The 23,569-nt window shown below is 40.9% G+C and overlaps 1 protein-coding gene across 3 annotated transcripts in view; it reads right to left on the bottom strand.

Annotated features, from left to right (window-relative positions):
• LOC124802488 (integrator complex subunit 8) overlaps positions 1-23,569 on the bottom strand; it is a 195,740-nt gene that overhangs the window by 133,823 nt on the left and 38,348 nt on the right. For all 3 annotated transcript variants that reach the window (XM_047263298.1, XM_047263299.1, XM_047263300.1), the window contains exons 5-6: positions 17,078-17,309; positions 12,205-12,459 (exon numbers count right to left, since the gene is read on the bottom strand). In XM_047263298.1, coding sequence (XP_047119254.1) covers positions 12,205-12,459; positions 17,078-17,309 — 487 coding nt within the window. The remainder of the gene's footprint in view (positions 1-12,204; positions 12,460-17,077; positions 17,310-23,569) is intronic.

The following is a 23,569-nucleotide window of genomic DNA, read 5'->3' as shown; positions in this document are numbered from 1 at the left end:
ATGATGGACAGAGTTTAAATATTCCAGGAAGTTTTGAAGCTTTTCCACTCCATGTTGCCATACTACAGATGTGTCACCCATATACCAATAGTAACACTTGAATTTCAACTTGGTGAATTCCAGTGTCTTTGCTTCTAAATGTCACCTGTTTAGGTTTGTCATGACAGGCAATATGGGACTACTAATCACCACACCACTGATTTGTTCATAATAATTTCTGTCAGATAGGAAATAAGTAGATGTGAGTATGTGCCTTAAAGTTCTGTGAAACAATCACTGGAAGGGAAATAAGTAGATGTGAGTATGTGCCTTAAAAGTTCTGTGAAACAATCACTGGAAGTTTTTCACAAATAATTCCACATAATCTGAAAACGGAACTCATGAAAAGAGGGAGACTGCCTTGAAACTGACTACAATATCCGTAACCTCGGGCCGCAATTGACTGATGTGCTGTACAATGTCAGCAGAGTCGTTAATGTGGTGTTCACATGGAAACACATTCTCAGCAAATATGTGGCTATTCCTTGGAACTAACTGTGGAAAAGTTCAATGATTGTTTGACAGAGCTTTTTAGACATGTTCTGACATCTACATATTTCCTATTCAGTGATAAATATTATGAACAAATTGACGGCATGGCAATGGGTAATCCTTTATAATCTGTTGTAGTGAACCTATACATGAGACACTTTGAAGCAAAGGTACTAAAAATCTGTTAAGTTGAAACTTACAAGGGGCTTTCAACAAGTAATGCAACACTTTTTCTCTTGGCCAATTTTTACTGAAAAAAATCCAGTATTTGTTATGGGACATCTTGGTATATTTTCACTTAAGCCCCTATACTTTCATGAAGTTTCAATAGGTAGTAGCACTATATGTAGCCTTCAAAACGGTGTCTGTAAGGGAGTTGCGTTCCAAGCAAAGAGTTGTCATCAAGTTTCTTTTGGCAGAAAAGCAGCAAATTGCAGATATTCATTGGCACTTGCAGAATGTCTATGAAGGCCTGGCAGTGAACAAAAGCACAATGAGTAATTGGGTGAGGCATCTGTCATTATCGCAGCAAGATCACGCACACCTATCCTATCTCCTATGTGCTGGCTAGTGGCACACATCTGTGACCCCTGCAATATTGGAATGTGGGGACAAACTCATTCAAGGTGACTGAGGGATCACAAATGCCTCGCTGCTCAACTGGATGTCTCTGTTGGTAGTGCTGACACACTCATTCACCAGGTGGGATGCTCAAAGGTGTGCGCCCGCTCGGTTCCCCACCGCATAACAAAAGACCATAAAGAGCAACAAAGGACCATCTGTGCAGAATTGCTTGCGCATTACGAGCCCGATGGTGATAATTTTTGGTCGAACACTGTCACAGGTGATGAAACTGAGTTCATCACTTTGAATCAGAAACAAAACAGCTATCCATGGGGTGGTATCACACTACCTCTCCTCCGAAGAAAAACTTCATAGCCACAGCCTCAGCTGGTAAGTCACAGCATTGGTCTTTTGGGACATTGCTTGATGTCCTCCCTTGTGGTGCAACCATCAACCCTGAAGTGTATTGTGCTACGCTCAGGAAACTGAAGAAACAACTACAGCATATTCGTTGCCACAAAAATGCAAACGAACTTCTACTTCTCTATGACAATTCAATTCCTTACACAAGTTTGTGCACCTAAGAGAAGTTCACAAAACTTCATTGGACAGTTATTCTTCATCCACCCTGCAGCCCTTATGTCACGCCTTCCAATTTCCATCTATTCAGGCCATTGAAAGGTGCACTCTGCGGGAATCAGTATATGGATGATGGGGAGGTTAGTGAAGCTGCAAGAGCTAAGCTCCGACATTGAAAAGTAGAGTGGTACCATGCAGGCATATAGGCCCTTCCAGGTAGGTGGGGAAAAGGTGTCACATGAAAACTTGTCACATTCAACTGAGATTATGCTGAAATATAGGGTGTTGTAGCCAAACGGGTGATGTATTGGAATCCTGAATAAAATGAACTTGATTTCAGAAAAAGTATGTGTTACATTACTTATTGAACTCACCTTGTACATGTTTTTATTGGTACTTGGGTAACACAATTGTGATGTGGCCACATGAAGTGGAAAAGTGTCAAGGCTTCCTGAAACATTTAAACTCTGTATGCTGCAATATAAAATTCACTATGGAGCTTGAAAAACAGGGCCAATTACCTACCCTTGACATGTTAGTTAAGAGAATGGACAGATCCATGGACCACAGCGTATATAGAAAACCTATGCACACTGACCTCTCTCTCCACACATCAAGCCATCACCATCCATCACAGGGAAATTCAGTGTTGAAAACTTTCATCCATACAGCTTTAACACTTTCAGACAAGGAGAGCTGCACCAGAGAATTACAACACTTGGTGTTCTGGAAGAATGTGTACTCAGAGCATCCGATGAACAGACGATGTAATCAAACTCGGGAACACCTGAGAAAGAGGTGGAGACAGTCACCGAGAAGCCAAAAATTGCTTATCTGCCTTAAGATGGTCAAATATCCAGACAGTTCAGTAGACTCCTATGAAAACATGGCATACAGTGTATTTCACTCCACTCAATTACGATAAAAAATATTCTTTGTAAAAGCCAGGAGTTTATCACATTCAATGGGAATGAGGCATACCTTACATGGGGCAGTTGAGGAGAAATGCAAAGAATATCAGCAACACACCTGACTAAAACAACCATGAAAATTATCTGTTGCTGAAGTTCTGTATCACATACAATCATGGGAAGAAATGTGATGAGACGGTTGTCTTGGTGTAAACACCAAGTTTCTGGAACAGCATAATTAAGGAGTCTAGTGAAATAAAGATATCAGAAAATGAATTAAACAGGGATGGAAGTTTCAATTTAACTAATGCTTGGGATCTGGCAATCAATTTAGTAAAATCTTCCTGGCCAGCACATCCTCCAGAGTTGGAAAATTGAGAGACAGTTTGCATTTCATCAAGTATCCGTGCAAATTGCCACTCTCCTACAGAATCACTGGCCCCTCATTAATTTACAAGAACAGTGCAGTTTACGAAGATAACAGAAGAATGGGCATCCCCAATGAAATGTTATTTCTTCAGTTCTGTTCAATATATGGACAACCAGCCTCTGGCCCCCAATACCAGAGTTTCTTGTAAGCTGATGATCTCACTATTGGCACCCAGAGCACAAAATCTGTATCTCTTCAGAGGATCATTAATGCCCTTGATGGTCTGTCAAGATTACACTGCACAAAATGGCTTACACCAACCCCTCGGAGCCAGAAATACGTGCTTTTCATTTGATAAACAAGGAAGCCGTTTATAAGTTGAAGATAGGGTGGTCAGTAATTGAGTTGTAGTACTGTGGTACTCTCTTAATTACAAGAAATGTTGCATGAACTGTGAATTGGAAGTTCCCATCAGGAACAGTAAAACTGCCCAGAACATAATGCTGCATTCAACCTAGAACCATATGGACATCTGCAACCATTGAGTGCATCTGTTCTGTATGGTATAATTAAAATGAGTGTAACAACCATATCCTTTGTCAGAGCTCTGATCACTTATCATTGAGCCCGTAAATGAGCAGCCTATCCATAACCCTTCCCAATCATGCCAAAGTTGTAGTTCACTGACCTCCCAACCCACAAAATATCCTGGCCCATCATTTGCCACGTCTGTTTCCAATCCCTTGCTACTTTGTCATCCCCCTGAAGAAGACCAGTGCAAAACTTGCCCCACCTGTGTACACACCCCTCCCCCCCCCCCTCCCTCCCCCAAGCATATCCCTTACTTTTCTTGTAACAGGTATATTCTATTTTGTCAAAGGTAGAGCACTCTGTGAAACCAGGCACACCACATAATATATTTTGTATGGTGAAAGCTATGAAGTACAGAAGGCTGCTGGCGTACCAAAATTAAATGACTGAAAACAACAGTTGTCCAGAGAGCTGCGATAAAACTGAGATGATGCTGTAAAGAGATATACACACTCATGTTATGAGACTAACAGTTGGTGACCAAAACAGCTATGCTGAGCACACTTCAATTGTCACGATTTTTCTGTATGGAATTATAGCTCCAATGCAACTTTTGTGGAGGTTTTTGTGAAGTGTGATTACCAACCAGCCATCCACCTTCAAACTGTGGACAGCAGCAGAGTTGACCATGAATGGCAAAACATGTCGCTGAAAGCAACTTGCTCGCTCGTCTTCCGTGGCTACTTCACGATGTGTTCCATTTGGATTCCCTCTATTTCCCAAATACCAGTTTTCCACTCTACTGCATAGATTGGAGCTGTTCTTGCAATACATCCTTCAGTCACACAATCCTCTTACCCTCAATATCCAGTAGTCCCTGTTACACCACCACCACCACCACCACCACCACCACCACCACCCTCTGACCCCAGTGGTGCAACTTCATTCATTCTACATTAGCACCCTCCTCTCTGCAGTCTCCCTGCTCCTCTGTTCTATCTCCCCCTGCGAATATACTGCTCCACATCATTGTGTGCCACCAAGAAACTCCCCCTGCCTGCACCAGAGTGAACCCATCAGGTCCATTTTCTTATCACATACATTTGCTGCCTCTCCTTCCCTCCAGTCAGCCACTCTTTCCTCCAACCCTCCTTTGCTTTACTGCCTCCTTTCTACACTCATTCACTCCATCTGAAACAGCCTTCACTCCAGACGAGCTACAGTGCTAGTAATGTTTAAATGTGCAAGTGTGTATAGTGTAGCTCTTTCTCTCTCTCTGCAGGAGGTGCCCATAGCAGAGGAGACAGTTCTGAAGACAGCAGCCATGGTGTAGAAGGTGAGGGCACCGACCCACAACTTTACTTAAAACAGAACTCGTGGCTACTGCAGCTGCAATTTTAGTTCTAGTAATACGAAATCCACCAACAACAGTTTGAACTTCCACGTCGAAGGGAAAACAAAGCAGTTCCTCTTTGTCAAATGTTGTTTCCAGACCAGTCAGTAAATGCAATAAGGCACCAAGGCCACACAGATGCATCCGTCGCTAACACAAAGTGCTGGTCTGGCTGAAAAGTTACCAAACAAGGGGTCAACTGCAGCTTAAATTTCAACAACTTCAATGCCCACCATAAACCAGGGGCCAGTGGAATGGAACATCTTTACATAATAATGCTTGGAGTGGTTGTGCCACAGTAGCAGCATCTGGTATGAATGTGTGGGTATACACAGTTTTGCCTAAAAAAATTCTGTACATCCATGATAGACGTGTGGTGTGACAGTGCAACCATGGCATTAACATGCTGGTACAATTGTTTAATGTCAGAATGCGACACTTAAAAACCCAAATAAATAATGGTTGGTTGAAAAAACCGTCTTGTCCAAATTGCACTTTAACCCTGCAGACTGGAAAACAGAAAACAGAGCATGAAGGTTGTGCAAATGTTCTTCTGTTGATGCGCCAGACATTACTACATCATCTAAACAGCTGATGCAGCCTGGAACTGGTGCAGTAAGTTGCTCTAATAAGTGTCGAAAAATAGTTGGTGCACTTGCCACACCAAAAGGCAACTACTGATGTTGATAAAGCCCAAATGAGGTATTGAGGCATTTAGATTCCTCATTTACTGGCAGGTGTACATATGTCTCTGATAAGCCAGTCTTATAAAAATTATGGCCTCCCGCTAATATCATTAACAGCTCTTCAGGGTGCGATTTTGTTAACAGCTCGTCAGGGCGTGACAAGGGGTTGGTGCATTAATAGATTTTTGAAAATCACCACAGATACATAATTTATCGGTAGATTTATTGATATCACCAGTGGTGCTGACCATTCACTGGAAGAAAGAGGTTGAAGAACATCAAGGGATTGAAGATGATCTAATTCTGCTTTTCTCTGATCCTGTAAAGTTACTGGAATGAGGTGGGCCCAGAAAAAAAGGGGGCAGGCAGACTTTTTCATCATAATATTCTGTTGCACAATCCAGTCCTAGAGAAAATAGAGAGGAAATTTCAGTGCAGAGAGCATCTAACTGTTGATATGGAACTTGATCAGAAACCAAATGCACTTCATCAATGGAGAATCCACACAGTTTAAAAGTGCCCAAATCAAACAGATTTTCAATGTAAGCATTGTCCACAACTAGGAATGTTAATGAATGAACCACAGCCTTGTAAGTCACAGATGCAGAAAACTGTCCAAGAATGAGAATCTATTGTTTGTTGTAAGCCACTAGCCTCCATGACACTGTAGTCAGAGGAGGAGAACCGAAGTCCACCCAAGTCTTGAGAGTTCACTAACGTTGCTGCTGCACCCATGTCCATCTGCATTCTCAATGACATGTTAAACACACACACTTCAATGCATAACTTGCTTTGAGACACCGTCACTGCTGACATGCTGTTCGCATCCATGTTTCTGTTCCACGTTTGAAAAGGAGTTAAATACAGTAGCAATGTGTTCTTTCTTACGGGACCTATTACACATTGCCCAGTGCTTGGGACGTGCAGTACATTTGTGCTGAATGAAGCATATGCACATGAAGGCAGCTCAAGGCTGTCGCTGTTGTGACATGGACTGATGATGTCACGAACAGAACAATGATTACCTATACGATGATGAGACACCTGCTGGACTGCGGCTATACCATCTAGATTCCCTTGCAAATTGACTAATGGTTTTTTCAAGGATTGATTACTCAAAGAATATGTTTCATGCTACCTAAATGAAAGATTTGTTGTTTGGTGTGTAAAGATATTATGACTCCAAGCAGCGAAGACAAGGAGGAAGTGGAACTAATAAAGTAAACAAGTAAAATACAAACTTAAATTTTTATTTGGAATAATAATAGCAGCAGAGTCAAATCAGCTATGAAACCTCTTCCTCATAATAAGTTATGAAGCAGCAAACCTTGGATTACAGAAAATTTACGATTTTCCATTTTGGGGAGTTGACTTCTGAAAACGGAACAGCATATCAGTATGCAATGACAGTGCCATGGTCACGTGGCTTGTTACTGCAAAGAGCGTACAGGAAAAAACTAAAAACCCTGCACATCAAAAGATCTCAACCATTGTTAAATTGGAACATGACAACTGACATATGAAAAAGAAAACAACTGTCATTAAAGGCTAGTTTCTGTGAATGCTGCTCACAGATGCCAAGAAAGAAGATCTTTGAGATGTGAAAACACAGATCTTCACAATCAAATATGTAGATGGCACAACATGGTGAACTTCAGCATATAGCCTTCAATAAAGATGAATGTCTATTATAGTAAAATTAATCCAATGAATGGCAGTACAATTTCAAGTAACTATACAGCCAGGAGTACAGTTCATCAGCCAGCAAGAGCTTTCACTGACTATCTCCATGTCACTTGTTCCAAACAAAAGGGTGAAACTTGGAAAGATGAAAGTTGGAAAGATGAAGAAAGTTGGAAAGATGTGTAAGACTGTAATGATACCAATGAGAAATATGATAAGTTTATGGCTACATTCAAACATTGTTTTTGAAATGGCTTTTCCCAAGACAATAACTATGTTTAACTGTACTGAAAAAACAAACACAAGGATAACGAAAGTGATAAGGATATCATATCACAATAAAAAGAGATTGTATGAGTACTGCAAGCAAAATACTAATCCTGACTTTGTTGCGTATTTCAAAAGATACAAAAGAATACTAACATGAGTTATTTCAAAAAAAAAAAAAAAAAAAAAAAAAAAACTAGAAAATGACAAAATATTGTGTAATTCCAAGAACAAAACTAAAGCAACCTGGCAAATTATAAAGGAAAGAAACAGGCACCAGGCCAGTTAATAACAGTAATATAGAGCTGATTATAAATAAAAATAAACTAACTGACCCCAAACATGTGGCCAGTGCTTTCAACAATTATTTCTCTAGTATAGCACAGCTGTTAATAAAAACACACCTTGACAAACGGCCAGCCAGTCACTCAGATCAAAAAGTCATCGAAACACATTATTCTTGTATCTAGCAACACCTGATGAACTGTCAAGAATTCTAAAAGAATTATCTAATAAATATTCAGTGGGTGTTGAGATACCAGATGCCATTATTACAGTTAGTGCAACATTTATTGTTGAACCACCAGTAGAAATAGTAAATTCATCTTTTGATAGTGGTTTGTTTACAAATAATCTAAAAACTGCAAAAGTAACACCTTTGCATAAGAAGAGTGCAAAAAGTGATATTGCTAATATAGGCCAGTTTCAGTATTGTCAGGCTTCAGCAAAATTATGGAATAAATGTTCCTTAGAAGATTAACAGTTTTCTTAAATAAAGAGAGGCTGCTAAGTGACTCCCAGCATGGGTTCAGAGCTGGAAAGTCAACTCACACAGCAAATTTTGCCTTCTTAAATGAAGTATTAAAAGCAGTGGATGATAAGCAACATGTATCTTGGATATTTCTGGATCTAACAAGGGAACCTCCCCATCGCACCCCCCCTCAGATTTAGTTATAAGTTGGCACAGTGGATAGGCCTTGAAAAACTGAACACAGATCAATCGAGAAAACAGGAAGAAATTGTGTGGAAGTATGAAAAAAATAAGCAAAATATACAAACTGAGTAGTCTATGCATATGATATGCAACATCGAGGAGAGCATGGACTCACGAGCGCCGTGGTCCCGTGGTTAGCGTCAGCAGCTGCAGTACGAGAGGTCATTGGTTCAAGTCTTCCCTCGAGTGAAAATTTTAATTTTTTATTTATTTTCAGACAATTATTATCTATCCGTCTGTCCGTCCGATGCGATCACTTTTTTGGGAGTGATTATCACATCCACAAGAAAACCTAAATCGGGCAAGGTAGAAGAATCTTTTTACCCATTCGCCAAGTGTACAAGTTAGGCGGGTCGACAACATATGCCGTCACCAGTGTCGTATAGAATATATCAGACGTGTTTTCCTGTGGACGAATCGGTTGACCTATGACCTTGCGATCAAACTTTTTCGGTTCCCATTGGATAGGCACGTCCTTTCGTCTACTAATCGCATGGTTTAGCGGTGCGGTCGCAAAACACAGACACTAAACTTATTACAGTGAACAGAGATGTCAATGAACAAACGGACAGATATTAATTGTCTGAAAATAAAAAATTAACATTTTCACTCGAGGGAAGACTTGATCCAAGGACCTCTCGTACTGCAGTTGCTCACGCTTACCACGGGACCACGGCGCTCATGAGCTCATATTCTCCGAGATGTTGCATATCATATGCATAGGCTACTCAGTTTGTGTATTTTGCTTATATTTTTCATACTTCCACACAACTTCTTCCTGTTTTCTCGATTGATCTGTGTTCAGTTTTTCAAGGCCTATCCACTGTGCCAACTTATAACTAAATCTGAGGGTGGTGCGATGGGGAGGTTCCCTTGTAAGTAAAGCCTTTGATGTTACTGATCATGGCATTCTCTTGCATAAATGAAGTAATTATGGAATTAGAGGCCAGTTTGAAATGTGGCTCCAGTTGTACCTCAGTAATCATCAGCAGATTACAGTAATAAAACACAAAGATAGTGAAACATAAAAAATTTCTAGGTTTTACAGCAATGAGAAGAAAAATCAAGTATGAAATCCCGCAAGGGTCAGTTCTGGGACATGTCCTATTTCTGTTGTATATAAATGACTTGGCTAGTAAAACACATGCTGGAACCACTGTACTCTTTGCAGATGACACTAATATTCTACTAAATCACAGAATGAGAAAAATCGGCAGGGGACTGCAACATTAGTTATGCATGCCTTTATGCACTGGTTCAGGACCGAAAGGCTCATCATAAATTCTGAAAAAACTGTGGCAACTACCTTCAAAACCACACAAAAACATCCATCCTGCAAACTCCGTTTTCACTACCAAAGGAAAAAACTGTGTCGAAGGTCAGACATACAAAATGTCTAGGCAGTCATGTTCGGGCAGATCTGAAGTGGGCGGTGCAGCTAAACAATTTAAATAAGAAACTGAATTCACCACCATATGCTGTTAGGATCCTCACTCAGAATACAAGCTGCTCGTCAGGGCTGACTGTGTACCATCGTAGTATACAGTCGCTACTTATGTACGGAATAATTTTTCCCACAAATTCTACAAAAAACATTTAAAATACAGAAAAAGATTGTCAGGAAGATAAAAAAGCTAAATGCAAGGATTCCTGTACATCCCTTTTTAAAACTCTCAAAATATTACCACTGCCTTGCTTGTATACAGGGTGATGCACAAAGATGTACGAATTTTTAATATGTTATTGTACAAGTAAAACTAAAGAAAAAAGTTCATATAAACATAGGTCCGCAAATGTTTAGTTATGGAGTTATGGCTAATAAAAGATTTTGCCTGAAATTTAGCAACTTCACTAATACGAAGTCATCGCTAAACTTTACGAGGTTAAAGACAGGCACAATTTCCATTCATTTTGTTGTTATTGGTCTGGCAAATCTAATAAAACATGTCCCACAGGTGTATCTGCAATAGTTTTCCAGAATATCCAGCAGTAAACAGCAGTTACAAAAATACATTTTATTTACTGATGAGGCACAGTTTACTTGAGATGGTATAAACAATTTACATAACGAGCACTTAAAGTCTGAAGCAAACCCACATGCAACAGTGCAATGAAATTACCAGCAGCGATTTAGCATAAATGTGTGGTGTGATATAATCAACACACACTTCACTGGACCATTCATTTCCCTAGGACATCTAACTGGCAAGATGTACTAACAATTCCTTCAAGAAGAAATGCCCCACTTGCTCAAAGATGTTCCACTTGCTACGCAGTGCAAAGTATTTTCAACATGCCTGTTGAAATCTTTGTGCCATTGTCTGGAATTTAAGTAATCTGGGCCAAGTAGTTAATAAATAAAAAATTTTACAAAATTATCTCTCTGTTTCTCTGGATGTTCACGAAAACTACTGTGGATACACATCTGTGACATGTTTTATTAAATTCACCAGATCAATAACAACAAAACAAATGGAAATCATGCTTTGCTTTAAGCTCGCAGTTTTGTGATGGCTTCATATTAGTGAAGTTGCTAAATTTCAAGCAAAATCTTATTAGCTCTAGCTCTGTAACTAAACACTTGTGGACATATGTTAATATGAACTTTTTTCTTTAGTTTTACTTATAGAACAACATATTAAAATATTTTCATATCTTTGTGAATCATGCTGTGTATACAAAATACTAATTTTCACAAAAGGGAGCATCTTAAAAAAAGGAAAATCTCTTCAGACACAACTATGATATACACACATATGAAACTATGCAGAAGATGAACCTATACATGAACACAGCAAATGCAAACTTATGCAAAAGAGGAGTGTATCATACTGGAGCTATGTTATATAACCATTTGCCTTCTTACCTACAACGCATACCAATATTAAAAGCATTTAAAATAAAGTTAAAATAGTTCTTGCTTGACTACTGCTTTTATTCTTTGTCTGAATTTATGGAACATCGCAATAAGTAAACCTCATTTATCAAATTTTACTAATTGTCAATTTTTCATAGTACAATTTACATTGTGCTTATCATGTCATCTCACTTAATAACTGCTATTATCACATGTAGAAGCTAGTAGTACACCAACCTACATTATTATGCATTGTGATTATGTCAACAATGTAGTCAAAATGACTACTGTATTGTACATTAACTACGTTTACCACTGTCCTGTATCACATGTACAAACAATGTACTAAAATGATTCTTGGACAAATAAACAATAAACAGTCATGGAAAACTATGATTTAAGCAAGAAAATTATTCAGCTCAAAGTCACTGACAAAACATATGTGGAATCTCGTGGGAGGAATATTAATCATACCACAGCAATGATATCAGCATTATTGTCATGCAGAACTTTCTGAATGTTTCCACAAATTCTAGATGTAAAAATCAGATGAAAGTAATTGCATAATAAAAATAATATCATGAATGTAGCTGCCTCCCACTGCAGTATCACTAATTGGCAGCCAGTAAAACCTTTTCTTTTATTTTTTTTTGGGGGGGGGGGGTATAAAGCACCTTCTGGAAAAAAGTCCACTGCCACAACATTACAATATGCCACATACAAGATAAGAAGCAGCTTTATTATCTTTTGTCTCACACTGTCTCTCTTCAGTGCCACTTCCCCAACCCACCTGCTACCACAATGTAATGCAAACATGTGTCAGTATAGAAATACTTACTGTATATTGATCACGTATTGAACGATGCAGCTGGTGAAGCAAATCTGACTGAGGAGAAACAGTTGGTACATGTACACGGATCATTTCACAAGCATTGCTGTATCCCTTAATTTGCGCTGCTGTTGCTGTGCAGTATATCAGATTTGTTCCACAGGCAACCAATTTCTTGTGAAGAGCAGCAGCTTTTGATATATTATCTTGAACTGCATGGTAATCTTCGCGAAAGAAATGGTACTGTGCCAGATCAAAATGCAGCTGAAACAATTTTATACATTTTTGCAACAATGACAGGCAGAATCTATTATGGTGATTACATGTGAAACATAAAAAGATGAAATTTAATTTAATTTCAGTATCATTGAAGTAGGAAAGGTCTGGCAGAATGTAAATACTTTAGGTATAAAGGAGATCACACACCAAAAAGCAGAAGCATTGAGTCATCAACAGGCGCACACAAACAATAATAAGCTACAAAAGAGTGCCTTCCTCATCACCCAATACCATTCTGGACTGGAACTACTGAAATAAATGCTTTACCAGGACTTTAACTAATTATCTATCACCAAGCCCTGGAATGAGAGACATCCTACCCAAGATCCCTCCCATCCCTCCTAAAGTGGTGGTCTGTCACCCATCAGGCCTCCGCAACATCCTAGTCCATATCTATGCCACTCCCAATCCCAGCCCCTTGCCCCTGTGGAACATCCAGGTGCAAGACACGCCCAATACATCAGCTCAGAACTTTCTGCTAGAGTCCTGTCACAGTACTATCCTACTCCATCAGAGGATGGGTCACCTGTGAAACCAGCCACATCATTTACCAACTCTGCTGCAATCACTGCATAGATTTTTATGTAAATATTATAACCAACCAGCAGCCCACCAGAAGGAGTGGCTACACCAAACTGTGATCACCCAGTGGAACAAAAAAATGGCTCTGAGCACTACGGGACTTAACATCTGAGGTCATCTAAGGACATCACACACATCCACGCCAGAGGCAGGATTTGAACCTGCGACCATAGCAGTCACGCGGTTCCAGACTGAAGCGCCTAGAACTGCTCGACCACCATGGCCAGCACCCAGTGGAACAACATACAACATGCTAAATTTCAATGGCTGCTCCATGAGCTGTGCCAGCTAGATCAGGGCAAAAAACCATTTTTACCTACCACCCCTTTTTGTATCTCTGTCAGTAGTAAAATTTTTAACAGCCCATCAATTCCATAGCAACGATGATTTGTGAAGTAGGTAAGTAACATTACAAAATTGATAAAGCACAGTTACAACGAAGCATATAGTACTAACTACCTACCAAACACTTTACATCAACATTTTATGAAAACATAATGAAAACCCCTATCACTGTCATGAAAGCTGGAATGCCCATTAGTGGGCATAAGGGACCAGGCTGATTACCACTGATCTAGATCCTTTTCTCCACCACCAACTTTTCTGAACTGTGGAGGTGAAGAGTTATCCTCGCAATACAGCCTTCACTCCCAGAATAATAATGGCCTTAATATCCAATAATGGACTGTCCTCACACCCCCCTCCAACAGCTTCCCCTTCCTCTATCCTTTCACCCTCTTCTATTTTCCACATCACCTTCACTGTGCACTGCTCCCCACTGGCTCCAACACCTGTGCATCACATGCCTAGCCTGTGCACTTGGCACCACACCCTCCTGCATTCCTAACCAGCAAACTGGCTGTGTGTGTGTGTGTGTGTGGGGGGGGGGGGGGGGGGGGGAGCACATGTACTTCCATGCGCTCTAGCTCAACAAATGGTTCACTCCAAAAGCAGTAAGTTCCCTGTCTTTTTTGTGTGTGCTTGTCAACAATTCAACCTAATTTCAGAGCGACATCCTTAAGTACATATATCTGAGCCTCCAACTGTTATAAGTTCATCTGCACCCTAGCAACTATATTTTACATGTTTTTATGTTTTTTTTAATAATAATATGATTTCAAACTTTTGACCTTCTATATAGGTAAGTTAACATGTACTACCAAAATGGAAGTTACATTCAGAAACTTATCCAGTTCACAAAGAGATATATCGATTGGCCAATACTTATCTTCATGAGGTGAACATGTATTACATCTCCTTTTCTTCTTCAGAGCATTATTATTTCTTTCCTTTCTCAGACGTTATGTCTGGTTAAAAATGGAAAGTGACGTGGACCTTGATCAAGCGTGGCTTCCTTTTAACTGGACGGTATATGTTACATTGCATTTAGGAACTTTTGGGTAATTGAACATGTATCAATAATTACAGATTTCTGTAGTTGCATATATACGTTTGGATGTAGCTGTATTGCGTTGATGTACTGGTGGATATTTTGTGGTATGACTCCTGTAGTTGATAGAATAATTGGTATAATGTCAACTTTATCCTGATGCCACATGTCCTTGACTTCCTCAGCCAGTTGGATGTATTTTTCAATTTTTTCTCCTGTTTTCTTCTGTATATTTGTTGTATTGGGTATGGATATTTCGATTAGTTGTGTTAATTTCTTTTTTTTATTGGTGAGTATGATGTCAGGTTTGTTATGTGGTGTTGTTTTATCTGTTATAATGGTTCTGTTCCAGTATAATTTGTATTCATGGTGTAGTATGGTGGGAGTGGCGGACAGTGAAGTGTTGCAGTTTAGACGGAGGGCAGAGAGAAGGTGCTGAGGGGGGGGAAGGGGTAAGTAGTGGAAAGGAGAGAAATAAAAAGAAATTAAAAGACTTGGTGTGGCGGTGAAATGACGGCTGTCTAGTACTGGAATGGGAACAGGGAGGGGCTGGATGGGTGAGGACACTGACTAACAAAGGTTGAGGCCAGGAGGGTTACAGAAACGTAGGATGTACTGCAGGGAAAGTTCCCACCTGCGCATTTCAGAAAAGCTGGTGTTGGTGGGAAGAATCCATATGGCACAGACTGTGAAGCAGTCACTGAGATGAGGGATATCTTGTTTGGCAGCATGTTCAGCAACAGGGTGGTCCACTTGTTTCTTGGCCACAGTTTGTCGGTGTCCATTCATCCGGACAGACAGCTTATTGGTTGTCATGCCTACATAGAATGCAGCACAGTGGATGCAACTTAGCTTGTAAATCACATGACTGGTTTCACAGGTAGCCCTGCCTCTGATGGGATAGGTGATACTAGTGACCGGACTGGAGTAGGTGGTGGTAGGAGGATGTATAGTACAGGTCTTGCATCTAGGTCTGTTACAGGGGTATGAGCCATGAGGTAAGGAATTGGGAGCAGGGGTTGCGTAAGGACCGATGAGTATATTGTGTAGGTTTGGTGGACGGTGGAATACCTCAGTAGGAGGGGTGGGAAGGATAGTGGGCAGGACATTTCTCATTTCAGGGCACAACGAGAGGCAATTGAAATGTAATTCAGTTGCTCCAGTCCCTGATGGTACTGAGTTACGAGGAGAATGCTCCTCTGTGGCCGGACTGTGGGACTTTGGGATGTGGTGGGAGACTGGAAAGATAAGGCACAGGAGATTTGTTTTTGTAAAAGGATGGGAGGATAACTACTTTCAGTGAATGCTTTAGTGAGACCCTCGGTATATTTTGAGAGGGACTGCTCGTCACTGCAGATGCGGCAACCACAGGTGGCTATGCTGTACGGAAGGGACTTCTTGGTATAGAACGGGTGGCAGCTGTCGAAGTGGAGGTATTGCTGGTGGTTAGTAGGTTTAATGGTTTGATGGTCCATATCAAACCTACTAACTAATATGAGAAGACAAAACTGCTAACATCACCTATCCCATCAAAGGCAGGGCTACCTGTGAAACCAGTCATGTGATTTACAAGCTAAGCTGCAACCACTTTGCTGGATTCTATGTAGGGATGACAACCAATAAGCTGTCTGTCCGCATGAACGGCCACCGACAAATTGTGGCCTAAAAGCAAGTGGTCCACCCTGTTGCTGAACTCGCTGCCAAACATATCCCTCATCTCAATAACTGCTTCACAGCCTGTGCAATATGGATCCTTCCCACCAACACTAGCTTTTCTGAATTGTGCAGGTGGGAACTTTCCCTGCAATACATCCAATATTCCCGTAACCCTCTTGGCCTCAACCTTCGTTAGTCAGTGTCCTCACCCATCCAGCCCCCTCCCTGTTCCCATTCCAGCACTACACAGCCGTCATTTCACCGCTACACTCAGTCTTTTAATTACTTTTTATGCTTCTCCATTCCACTACTTACCCCCTCCCCCCACCGCACCTTTTCTCCTGTCCTCCGTCTAAACTGCAACACTTCACTGTCTGCCACTCCCACCATACTATCCCTCCCCCTCCCCGCCCCAGCCACCTCCTTACCCTCACCCAGTCACCACTCCCATCATGCACTGGTCTGTTGTTCGCAGAGTGGTTTCAGCTCTCTGAGAGACTGCAGACGTGTGTGCAAGTTGCGTTTACGTGTGTGTGTGTGTGTGTGTGTGTGTGTGTGTGTGTGTGTGTGTGTGTGTGTACTGCTGAAAAGACCTTAATAGCCGAAAGCTATAATTGTGTGAATCTTTTTGTTGTGCCTATCACAACTCAGCATCTCCGCTATATGGTGAGTACCAACTTTCCTTCTCTGGTATTGTTACATTCCATCCTGGATTTTTCATTGTTTGACTCTTTAATTTTATTCCCCTCAAATTCATGACACCACATTTCATCTCATTCCAATTGCAGTGTTTAGCAGTTGCTGCACTTATCAACTTTATTTCGTTTATCCTAATTATATAGCACAGTTAACATTTTTTCACAACAGGATACTGGACATAAACTAACACCTGTTTGATTTTGTAACCTAGAGTGTTAATAATGACTACCCTAACTGTTTGACACCAAATGAGAAAAGTGTCATAAAGGGACTAACCTGGCAGTGAAACTCATCATCAGATATTGTGATACCCTCCGCCCAGTTCTGGCACACGCTTGTGCTATCTTCTGTAAGCACATTAAACGTCTCTGGAGTTGGTAGAAGTGGTGCAGGAATTGCGGTGAGACGATTCAGAACTGCTATACTATTGGCTGCCTGCTTCTCCAGGCTGTGCATGAGCTCATCTAACACATGTGGTGGCACATAATTGCTGTCCTGCAGACCAGGGCTGAGAGAAGGAAAAAAAAAAAACACTTTAATATTAATTTCAATACATACAGTAACTAGTCATTTCCTTTCACAAGCAAATAATCATACACTTTTCATAGAAACAAAATTCACTTCTCTCTGAGTGTGAAAATAACATTAACCAAAAAAGAAAAGCATGCTTTGAAGCAGCGATTGTTCATTTGCCTCTTTATTGTTATGGTGTACAGAATTTTGAGTATTTTTTCTTTTTTTTTTTTTAAAAAAAAAAGAGCAGTATAGTGATAGTTTATTAGTTATACAGTAGACAGAGTAGATTTCTACTATTTGTTTGTCCTCTGTTAATGTGTACTTTGATTCTCTCAACATTCCTGAAGGATCTCCTTTTTAATGGGAACTTTTGTTCACAATGAATGAATGAATGTGTGAGTGAACGAATGGATGAATGTTTTGTCACAAAACCATAAAAACTGTACATAGCATATAATATGATTGGTGATATCAAACATGAGACTGTTCACAAAATTTAATCACTTGCAGCCATGGCACCATCATCAAATATCAGGCACAAAGCAGCCAATGAAACAGAGAGGAAAAAAGCAGCAATCCAACCCATGGCACTTACTGTGTAACCAATAAACAGTTCCAACTTGTGTTAAAACAAGTAAGAGTTTCAACCAATGGATAGTACCTCTAGAGGGCCGACCTGAGACATTCCGCCTACTTTATGGTTAGACATTCTGCAAATTACAAATATTCACCCCAAAGGGGAAATCATACAATACATGAACAGCACTAAATAGATTAAGAACAGAAGTGCAAAATACAAAGTAAACATGATTAAGTGAGGTTACTCTGAAGATGAGCAGCGTGAATGCGGAGAAACACACACAATTCAACATTTGCTCAGGTGCCCAAGGATGGAGTTTATTTTCACAGTGGAAGATCTCTTTTTATCCAGTGACAAGGCTATTAAAGCTGTAGAGTTTTAGAAGAATAGAGTTTAGATATTCTTGCCCGGACACAGAAAGTAATGTAAATATATATTATCTTCTTAGATATAATCAACCTATCATCTATTTCTCTCAAACTTGGTATAAAGAGTATATCAAGACGTTTCAGATATTGTTTAACTGAAGTGAATTTATTGTACCTGTGTCATAATGTCATTGATATAAACTTTTCTTCTGTGAGCAGCAGGAGCTGCAAACAAAGGTACACCAGTGATTACATAATGTCTAAGGTTGTGCCATCATGTGGTTCAGTACACATTCAGAATGTGCAAAGTTCATTTATCAAGAAATTAGAAGTTGCTGAAATCTAATTTTCTATACATCATTTTCCGCCTCTATAGATGCAATAAATTTGGTTAAAAAGGACATTTTTAATTAATGCATTCTGTGTGTCTACTAGATTGGGCAAGTCACCATAAGAATGGAATATTAACAGATACAGTAACTATTGTGGCATAATCAACGAAAGTAATGACATCTTCATCAGCCTCAAGGCAAACTGGAAGTTTTATGCCATTACAAAGACAATTTCGATTGCAATGAAATTATGTATTTATTGCATTGTTAGATACTGTGCAATACTGCAAGTCAAATGTGAACCATATCTTTAAGTAGCTTTATTTATACGTTTTTTGTAGTGGTCATTCCGTATGCTATTAGGTTGAATGGTTGAATTAAAACGCTGTAACACTGGGAAGTTCTTTGTTTGGACAGATTACCATCAATGTAAATTCATATGAAGTTGACAACCAGTTATGAGTAGTCTGTTCCTTCATTCACAGCACTTAAGAAATGCGTGACAGAATTCAAATGTAGCAATACTTCTCTTGCAGATGGTTCATGCAAACAATGTCACAAAACTGCAACCATAGACAAAAGTATCAAGAACATATATAATACTGTATTGGGTGATAAGGGAATGGAGGTGCAAGAAATAGTTGAAACTATGAATGTATCAGAAAGAATATAATATAATTTACATGAAGAATTACGTCTGAGGAAGCACGGTGCATGATGAATGCCACATTTTTCTTATCAGAATAAAATGTGAGTGCAAAATTCTCTGCAATATTTGGGCCATTTTAAAAGGAACATTACTGATTTTGCCAAAGCAAAACAAAAACAGAGAATATCTTGGAAAATCCAGGATGGAATATAACAATACCAGAGAAGGAAAGTTGCTACTCACCATATAGCAGAGATGCTGAGTCACAATAGGCACAGTAAAAAGATTCACACAATTATAGCTTTCAGCCCTTAAGGCCTTTGTCAGCAGTACACACAGACACAGGAACACACACACACACACACACACACACACACACACACACACACACACTCACACACGTAAATACAACTTGCACATACGTCTCCAGTCTCCGAGAGCTGAAACCACATTGTGAGCAGCAGCACCAGTGCATGATGGGAGTGGCAAATGGGTGGGGGTAAGGAGGAGGCTGGGGTGGGGAGGGGGAGGGATAGTATGGTGGGAGTGGCGGACAGTGAAGTGTTGCAGTTTAGACGGAGGGCAGGAGAGAAGATGCTGAGGGTGGACTGGGTAAGTAGCGGAAAGGAGAGAAATAAAAAGAAATTAAAAGACTGCGTGTAGTGGTGAAATGACGGCTGTGTAGTGCTGGAATGGGAACAGGGAGGGGGCTGGATGGGTGAGGACAGTGACTAACGAAGGTTGAGGCCAGGAGGGTTACGGGAATGTAGGGTGTATTGCAGGGAAAGTTCCCACTTGCGCAATTCAGAAAAGCTGGTGTTGGTGGGAAGGATCCATATGGCACAGTCTGTGAAGCAGTCATTGAAATGAGGGATATCATGTTTGGCAGCGTGTTCAGCAACAGGGTGGTCCACTTGTTTTTTGACCACAGTTTTTCGGTGGCCGTTCATGTGGACAGACAGCTTGTTGGTTGTCATACCTACATAGAATGCAGCACAATGGATGCAGCTTAGCTTGTAAATCACATGACTGGTTTCATAGGTAGCCCTGCCTTTGATGAGATAGGTGATGTTAGTGACCAAACTGGAATAGGTGTTGGTAGGAGGATGCATGGGACAAGGTCTTGCATCTAGGTCTGTTACAGGGGTATGAGCCATGAGGTAAGGGATTGGGAGCAGGGGTTGTGTAAGGATGGACGAATATATTGTGTAGGTTCGGTGGACAGTGGAATACTACGGTAGGAGGGGTGGGAAGGATAGTGAGCAGAACATTTCTCATTTCAGGGCACAACGAGAGGTAATCGTGACCCTGACTTTGGGAGGTGGTGGGAGACTGGAAAGATAAGGCACGGCAGATTTGTTTTCGTAAAAGGATGGGAGGATAATTACGGTCAGTGAAGACTTCAGTGAGACCCTTTGTATATTTTGAGAGGGACTGCTCGTCACTGCAGATGTGAGGAACACGGGTGGCTAGGTGGTACAGAAGGAACTTCTTGGTATGGAATGGCTGCCAGCTGTCGAAGTGGAGGTATTGTCGGTGGTTAGTAGGTTTGATATGGACAGAGGTACTGATGTAGCCATCTCTGAGGTGAAGGTCAACATCTAGGAAGGTGTCTTGTTGGGTTGAGTAGGACCAGGTGAAGCAAATGGGGGAGAAGTTGTTGAGATTCTGGAGGAATGTAAATAGGGTGTCCTCACCTTCAATCCAGATAGGAAAGATGTCATCAATGAATCTGAACCAGGTGAGGGGTTTAGGATTCTGGGTTTTTAGGAAGGACTCCTCTAGATGGCCCATGGATAGGTTAGCATGGGATGATGCCATGCGGGTGGCCATAGCAGGACTGCAGATTTGTTTGTAGGTAATGCCTTCAAAGGAGAAGTAATTCTTGGTGAGGATATAGTTGTTCATGGAGACTAGGTAGGAGGTTGTTGGTTTGGAATCCATAGGTCGTCTGCAAAGGTAGTGTTCAATAGCATTAAGTCCATGGGCATTAGGAATATTAGTGTACAGGGAGGTGGCATCAATCGTGACGAGCAGGGCACCGTGTGGTAAAGGGACAGGAACTGTGGAGAGTCGGTCGAGGAAATGGTTGGTATCTTTTATATAGGAGGATAGGGTCTGGGTAATAGGTTGAAGGTTTTGGTCTACAAGAGCAGAGATTCTCTCAGTGGGGGCACAGTAACCAGTCACCACGGGGCGTCCTGAGTGATTCCAAGTGCTGTCTGTGGCTGACACTTAGTCACTGAGCAGGATGCTGTTGCCTGTCCTGTTTCAGAGGAAACCACTCAGGTTGCAATATCCGGGCAATCGCAGAGGGTGGGACTATTGGTAGTTGGGAGCTCCAACGTTAGGTGCGTTATAGGGCCCCTTAGGGACTTGGCTGACAAGGAGGGTAAGAAAACCAATGTGTACTCTGTGTGCATACCAGGTGGAGTCATTCCAGATGTGGAAAGGGTCCTCCCGGATGGTATGAAGAGCACAGGGTGCAGCCAACTGCAGGTGGTTGCTCACGTCGGTACCAATGATGTGTGTTGCTTTGGATCAGAAGAGATTCTCTCTGGTTTCAAGCGGCTAACAGAAGTGGTAAAGGCTGCCAGTCTTGCTTGCAAGATGAAAGCAGAGCTGACCATTTGCAGCATTGTCGACAGAACTGATTGTGGACCTCTGGTACATAGCCAAGTGGAGGGTCTAAATCAGAGGCTCAGACGGTTCTGCAACTGTGTAGGCTGCAGATTCCTCGACTTGCGCTAAACGGTGGTTGAGTTTCGGATTCCGCTGAATAGGTCAGGTGTCCACTATACGCAGGAGGCCGCTACACGGGTAGCAGGGGCTGTTTGGCGTGAACTGGGCGGTTTTTTAGGTTAGAGGGTCTCGGGAAAACACAAGATGGGCTTCAGTCATAAAGGCTGCAGGCTGAACACAGGAAGAACATAGATACAGGCACCATTGGTATAACAGTTGTAAACTGTCATAGCTGTGTTGGGAAAGTACCAGAGTTCCAAGCGCTAATGGAAAGCAATGATGCTCAAACCGTTATAGGCACTGATAGCTGGCTAAAGCCGGATATAAGCTCAGCCGAAATTTTTGCGAAGAGCCTAATGGTGTTCCGAAAAGATAGGCTAAACACGGTTGGAATGGTGTGATTGTTGCTGTTAGAAGTAGTTTAACTTGTCGCAAAATTGAAGTAGATACTTCCTGTGAGTTAGTATGGGCAGAGGTCATTGTTGGCAACCGTAATAAAATAATAATTGGATCCTTTTACCGACCTCCCAGTTCAGATGATACAGTTGCTGAAAGGTTCAAAGAAAACTTGAGTTTGATTTCAAACACGTACCCAGCTCATACGATAATAGTTGGTGGTGACTAATTTACCCTCGATATGTTGGCGAAAATACATGTTTGATTCCAGAGGTACACATAAAATATCATCCGAAAGCGTGTTAAACGCATTCTCTGAAAATTATTTCGAGCAGTTAGTTCATGAGCCCACGCGAATAGTAAACGGTTGTGAAAACACACTTGACCTCTTAGCAACAAAGAATCCTGAGTTAATAATCAGCATCAAAACCAATATAGGGATTAGTGAACACAGGGTTGTCGTAGCGAGATTGAATACTTTAGTCCCCAAATCCTCGAAAAATAAGCGAAAAACATATCTATTCAAAAAAGCAGATAAAAATTCACTCGACGCCTCCCTGAGAGACAATCTCCACTCATTCCAAATTAATGATATAACTGTAGACCAGATGTGGCTTAAATTCAGAGAAATAGTATCGGCAGCAATTGAGAGGATTATACCAAACAAACTAATAAACAATGGAGCTGATCCTCCTTGGTACACAAAACAGGTTAGAACACTGTTGCACAAATAACGAAACAAACATGCCAAATTTAAACAGATGCAAAATCCCCAACACTGGCGATCCTTTACAGAAGCTCGAAACTTAGCATGGAGTTCAATGCGAGACACCTATAACAGTTTCCACAATGAAACTTTGTCTCGAAACCTGGCAGAAAATCCAAAGAGATTCTGGTTGTATGTGAAGTATGTTAGTGGCAAGAAACAATCAATGCCTTCTCTCCTCAATGACAATGGAGATACTATCGAAGACAGTGCTGCCAAAGCAGATTTACTAGACACAGCCTTCCGAAATGCCATCACAAAAGAAGACAAAGTAAATATTACAGAATTTGAATCGAGAACAGCTGCCAACATGAGTAACGTAGAAGTAAATATCCTCAGAGTAGTGAAGCAACTCAAGGTTCCTTTCGGAGTACGCTGATGCATTAGCTCCATACTTAACAATCATATACAAACGTTCG

Source organism: Schistocerca piceifrons, chromosome 6 (assembly GCF_021461385.2).
Source record: "Schistocerca piceifrons isolate TAMUIC-IGC-003096 chromosome 6, iqSchPice1.1, whole genome shotgun sequence".
Taxonomy (NCBI): Eukaryota; Metazoa; Arthropoda; class Insecta; order Orthoptera; family Acrididae; genus Schistocerca; species Schistocerca piceifrons.
This window is presented reverse-complemented; position numbering and strand designations above follow the sequence as displayed.